Here is a 6,314-nt window from a genome sequence, read left to right on the forward strand (position 1 = left end):
GGTCTCCTAATTCATTTCTTTACTATGGGTACAGATCTACCTTAGTTGATTTGAGGATAAAATACACTGCTTTATGCGTTTAATTTATCAAAAATGTCCGTAAAAACATATAATGTTACAAAAAAAAATAAATTCAAATAAATTATGTTCTTTGGAATCGGTTCTATTCATCAAAGAATCCAGAAAAAACAGTGTATCACAGTTTCCACAAAAATAGCAGCATGACAATAAGAAATGTTTCTTGAGCACCAAATCATCACATTAGAGTTATTTCTGAAGGATCATGTGACACTGATGACTAGAGTAATGATGCTTGGATTACAGGAATAAATGACACTTTACTATATACGTAAACTTGTAAAGCAGTTTTATTAACGAAATTGTAAATATTGTAAAAATATTTCACATTATTAACTGTTTTACTGTATTTTTGGATTAAAAAAATGTTGCATTAGTGAGCAGAAGAGACTTCTTTCGAAAACATTATTTTTTTATTTCTTTATTTTACCAGGATAGTCCCATTGAGATATCCTGGCCAAAATGGCAGCACAAAAAAGTTTCGCATATATTACAATACAGACATAAAACTCAAACTTACATACAATTTTACCCAGCACTCATAAAACGACAACAAAACTCTACAAAATATGCACGTTTCCTTTCCATTCAAAATCTTACAAACTTTTTCAATGGTCTACTACAGACCATTGAAAAAGTCCCGAATCTCAAAAGTTTTCGACTTCAATCTCAAAAGTTTTCGACTTCAATCTCAAAAGTTTTCGACTTCAATCTCAAAAGTTTTCGACTTTAATCTCAAAAGTTTTCGACTTCAATCTCAAAAGTTTTCGACTTTAATCTCAAAAGTTTTCGACTTTAATCTCAAAAGTTTTCGACTTCAATATCAAAAGTTTTCGACTTTAATCTCAAAAGTTTTCGACTTCAATCACAAAAGTTTTCGACTTTAATCTCAAAAGTTTTCGACTTCAATCTCAAAAGTTTTCGACTTCAATCTCAAAAGTTTTCGACTTCAAACTCAAAAGTTTTCGACTTCAATCTCAAAAGTTTTCGACTTCAAACTCAAAAGTTTTCGGCTTCAACCTCAAAAGTTTTCGACTTTAATCTCAAAAGTTTTCGACTTTAATCTCAAAAGTTTTCGACTTCAATCACAAAAGTTTTCGACTTTAATCTCAAAAGTTTTCGACTTCAATCTCAAAAGTTTTCGACTTCAATCTCAAAAGTTTTCGACTTCAATCTCAAAAGTTTTCGACTTCAAACTCAAAAGTTTTCGACTTCAATCTCAAAAGTTTTCGACTTCAATCTCAAACGTTTTCGACTTTAATCTCAAAAGTTTTCAACTTCAATCACAAAAGTTTTCGACTTTAATCTCAAAAGTTTTCGACTTTAATCTCAAAAGTTTTCGACTTCAATCTCAAAAGTTTTCGACTTCAATCTCAAAAGTTTTCGACTTCAATCTCAAAAGTTTTCGACTTCAATCTCAAAAGTTTTCGACTTTAATCTCGAAACATTTCGACTTTAATCTCGAAACATTTCGACTTTAATCTCAAAACATTTCGACTTTAATCTCGAAACATTTCGACTTTAATCTCGAAACATTTCGACTTTAATCTTGAAATGCTAGATTTTTTTTTTTTACATTGCGGTTCAGGGTCAAGACATAATAGTGACATTCGGGTGCAAAAGCAGTTCATTTTGAAATAATCTTCAGTTCAGTTTCAGACTTATCCTCCTTATGCCTAAAACACCATTTCTTGAGTAAAGCGATCATAGCACTTTGACGGAAAGTGGAGGATGAGAAGTAGAAGACGAATGGGTCGAGGCATGTGTTGAGCGTGCTGGGCAGGAGTGTGTAGTACCTCCACGTCGGGCTTTTGTTGCTGCTGAAACCCACCAGATGGGACATATTATAGGGCAGAAAACAGAGTAAAAAGATGGTCAGCGTGCACAACGCCATCCCAATGGCCCTTTGCTTTTTCACTTTGGCGATGTGAGGCCTGCTATACAAGATACAGATGCAGTTCACATAGCAGAATATGCAAACTAAGAGCGGTAGCATGTAAATAACCACAAAAAACTCTAGACGAACTGGTAACAAGACCTTCTTTTGCTGGTCGGTGAAGTTCTCATAGCAGACGGTTTTGGGTTCAGCGCGGTTCTGATCTGGCATATGGACAATGATGAATACGATGGTGCAATGACCGGCACTGATCAGCCAGATTAAGACGCTGCCAACCCAGGCGTAAAGAGGCCTTCGCATGAGTCTGTATTTGAACGGAAAGGCCAGTCCTAAGTAGCGATCCACGGCTATAGCCATGAGCAACAGGGAGCTGGTGTAAATGGTGGTGAAAAAGAAGAAGGATGTGATTGAGCACAGGCTCTGGGGTAAGTACCAGTGCATTCCTGTGGCAGCTTCATGCATCTTGAAGGGCAGAAAGAAAAGGAAGACCAAGTCGGACACCGTCAGGTTGAGGAGGAGGATGTCATTCGGACTGGGTTTGTCACAGAGTTTTTTTATGAACGTGCATATGGCCAGGAGATTGGCCGGCAAGCCGATCAGAAACGTCACAATGTAGACTGACAAAATGACCCATTGATTTGTCATTTTGCATGTGAAAGGACTCTGAAAAATAGCAAGATTGACATTATATGAGAGTTAAAATGCAACATTTATAGGTACTTAAACTTCAACTTTCAGACATTTTTAAAAGTGACTTTCATGTTTTTAGGGCACTATGATCATGCACAGGAAATGCATAATCATGCACAGGAGAAGTTGCATCACCAAAAATAATAATAAAATAAACCATGCCCCTTGGTTTTGTTACCTAATAAATATACTTGGATTTATTATTTATTTAGGCTATTTATTTAGCTTTTTTAACAGTGCCCTAAAAATATATTCAAACATGCAAGTCACACTTAAAAATGCCAGAAAGTCATTCTATAACAAAACCAAATGTCATTTTAATATTTACTTTTTTCCTGTGCTTGATCTTTTCAAGTTATGGCATTCAGACTTCTACAAATTACATTTTTGAGAGGTATATTTATTTTAAATACATTTTATCGTCACTAATATAAAAACTGAGTTACACCCTGTACTTACCACAAAAGTTTGCTTCCCTGGTCTTAGGTAGAGTTTGATCAAATAGACGTCCCTTGAGAGCGGTCAGATTGAGCAGAGTTCCCAGCACAGGATGATTAAGAGCAGATCTGTATCTATACGAGCTTACGTGACTGTAAGTGTATGTGGTCGTGTAAGGTTGTAGGTGTAAAGTTACGTGACTGTAGGTGTATTACAGCAGACACATGCAGCTAAAGTTTAACTAAAATGCAAAATTCATATTGCACCTCAATTCAGGAAGTCAACATGCAAACATCACTAACAGGCATTATATTGTTAGATTACAAAAATAACATAAAAAGTGATTTTAAAAAGCGATTTTTTTTTGTAAACGCTTGCAAAACTGAAAGTATAAATATTTTGGTCTTCCCAATACAGAGCATACAAATGTTGTTGAGTTTATTTATCTTTCACGTACTCACCATGAAAATGCATCTGTTTATTAAAATGAGATCAAAAAAGGCTGAACACAGTCTTAACTTTATATAAAATGCCCTGGATGTTTCATATTCAAAAAGATCCATATGAAAAGTGGTGCACAAAATAAAGTAAGAGTACAGATACAAATGATAGAGTAGATTTAATTTGCATTATTTCAACATTTAATTTTGACCTAAAACCTGGCAGACCATACTTATCTATTGACACCAACACTTTAGTTATTATCTTTAAACAAAACCCCCTATTTCATCATCCAGTATTTGTGTGATATGCATCTTTGTGGTTGTTATATTAAACCTCAGTGTTTGGAATTGTGACTTCATGATCAAGCAGATTTTAAACTTGAAATCTCATTATATTACTGGAACGCAAACAATGTCATTCTCCATTTTGAACTGTGAAAATATATATTATTCAAAAAAATAATTACACATCATGGTAGCATTTTTTGTTGTTGTTGTTGTCCTTGTTTGAAAGGTGGCCATAAAAGTTTCATATATCAATGCTATTGTTTTTGTATTAAAATATAAACAGCTGAAGTTAACAATGTCTGTGTGGGACATTATATGCACATTTCAAGGCAAATGTTATAAATATAAATTTCAAAGCTTGTCCAAAAAGCTCAAGATGAGATTGATATTCATAACTGCACACAGTGTTTATGAGGTCGATTTGAGATCTATTTTCTGTTACAATTATACAGTATTCAAAAGTGGCACTAAACTTCAGCTCAAAAGCACAATGAATATCAGTGTACAGTAAGTTGCTCATAAAAACATCTGTAAATTGTGGCAGCAATTTATGCAAAAATGTTTTTACATTTTGATAATCGTGAAGGAGGCCCGATGTGTTAGATGAACATTGTGAGCGATGAGTATTGTGAACTGACATTGCTACTAAACACAAAACGTTGGTGAATGTGAAAATATTTGTATGCTCATTGGTTTAATTTATTTAATTTTTATTTATTCATTCATTTTTTAATCCTATCAATCTTTAGTTCTCATTGATATAATTTATTTATATCATTATTAATTGTTATATTCCTGTTTTCAAGTAATTATAATAATTTCTGTATTTTATGCTATATTTATGCTCATATGTTTGATTATTTCCAAATGCAAGATCTTGGTGTTGGGGTGTGAGTTCGAGTGGGTGTATTTTCCATCAGAAATGATTATGTGATGCTGCAAGACCTGCCACGTTCATAAAAGGTGTCAAAACAATCTATTTTTAACTATCTTTAACATCATCAGTCTAGCCTTTACACAGACCAAAGCATGTTTAGGAGGGTGTAATTTCCTGCACGGTAAAAATAATTTTGACTTAGGCCTAATTATCACCATGCAAAAAAGGCATTGTCGTCCATTGATCATGGGCTCTATGCACGGCGGTATTTCCGGTGAAGCATTAGGGATGCTCGATAACTTCCGCCGATCATAGAGTCCAATGCAATACCGAGAATTTATATTGAATTTTATACTCCATGGTTATAATAAAGAAACGTTAGTCACAAAAACAGATAAAACAGACACCCCTCGTTGTGTTTATGCTTCTTTTTAAAATTATATTAAATAAATATAACTATATATAAAATTACATCTAAACGTGTGTACGTTTCGTTTCAAAGACGGGAGGACAGTAAATTTTGAAGACTCTGCCATAATCCCGTTTTCCTCGGTTCTCCTCCGCTTAAATCTACACAACCGGAAATGGACGAGCATCCTTACGTCAAATGCGGAACTTATGCGTGCATATAGCCCATTAACGTAAAATTAAAAATTGATATTCAACGAACATTTGATGCACTCAGTCAATCGTGTTTACTGAACAAAGCCTAAATTCAAAACATACGCATGCGCAAAATGCGCTTGAAATCCGTTGGTGGAAAATTCCAGAATGGGCTCTATGCACGGCGGTATTTCCGGTGAAGCATTAGGGATGCTCGATAACTTCCGCCGATCATAGAGTCCAATGCAATACCGAGAATTTATATTGAATTTTATACTCCATGGTTATAATAAAGAAACGTTAGTCACAAAAACAGATAAAACAGACACCCCTCGTTGTGTTTATGCTTCTTTTTAAAATTATATTAAATAAATATAACTATATATAAAATTACATCTAAACGTGTGTACGTTTCGTTTCAAAGACGGGAGGACAGTAAATTTTGAAGACTCTGCCATAATCCCGTTTTCCTCGGTTCTCCTCCGCTTTAATCTACACAACCGGAAATGGACGAGCATCCTTACGTCAAATGCGGAACTTATGCGTGCATATAGCCCATTAACGTAAAATTAAAAATTGATATTCAACGAACATTTGATGCACTCAGTCAATCGTGTTTACTGAACAAAGCCTAAATTCAAAACATACGCATGCGCAAAATGCGCTTGAAATCCGTTGGTGGAAAATTCCAGAATGGGCTCTATGCACGGCGGTATTTCCGGTGAAGGATTAAGGATGCTCGATAACTTCCGCCGATCATAGAGTCCAATGCAATACCGAGAATTTATATTGAATTTTATACTCCATGGTTATACTAATGAAACGTTAGTCACAAAAACAGATAAAACAGACACCCCTCGTTGTGTTTATGCTTCTTTTTAAAATTATATTAAATAAACATAACTATATATAAAATTACATCTAAACGTATGTACGTTTCGTTTCAAAGACGGGAGGACAGTAAATATTGAAGACTCTGACATAATCCCGTTTTCCTCGG

General features: G+C 34.5%; 1 protein-coding gene across 1 annotated transcript; it reads right to left on the bottom strand.

Moving 5' to 3' along the window:
• Nucleotides 1–423: 423 nt before the first annotated feature.
• Nucleotides 424–3,331, bottom strand: LOC120491158 (free fatty acid receptor 2). Its single transcript, XM_039688796.2, has 2 exons — nt 3,125–3,331; nt 424–2,638 (listed from the first exon to the last, which is right to left on the bottom strand). The coding sequence occupies exon 2, from the start codon at nt 2,618–2,620 to the stop codon at nt 1,706–1,708; it is 915 nt and encodes a 304-aa protein (XP_039544730.2). The 5' UTR covers nt 2,621–2,638; nt 3,125–3,331; the 3' UTR covers nt 424–1,705.
• Between the last annotated feature and the right edge of the window lie 2,983 nt (nt 3,332–6,314).

Source organism: Pimephales promelas, chromosome 12, assembly GCF_988280905.1.
Source record: "Pimephales promelas chromosome 12, fPimPro1.hap1.1, whole genome shotgun sequence".
In the NCBI taxonomy this organism is placed as follows: Eukaryota; Metazoa; Chordata; class Actinopteri; order Cypriniformes; family Leuciscidae; genus Pimephales; species Pimephales promelas.

Bases quoted from the DNA above. Each gene is read 5' to 3' on its own strand.
- LOC120491158 (XM_039688796.2), bottom strand. From the start codon at position 2,620: ATGACAAATCAATGGGTCATTTTGTCAGTCTACATTGTGACGTTTCTG.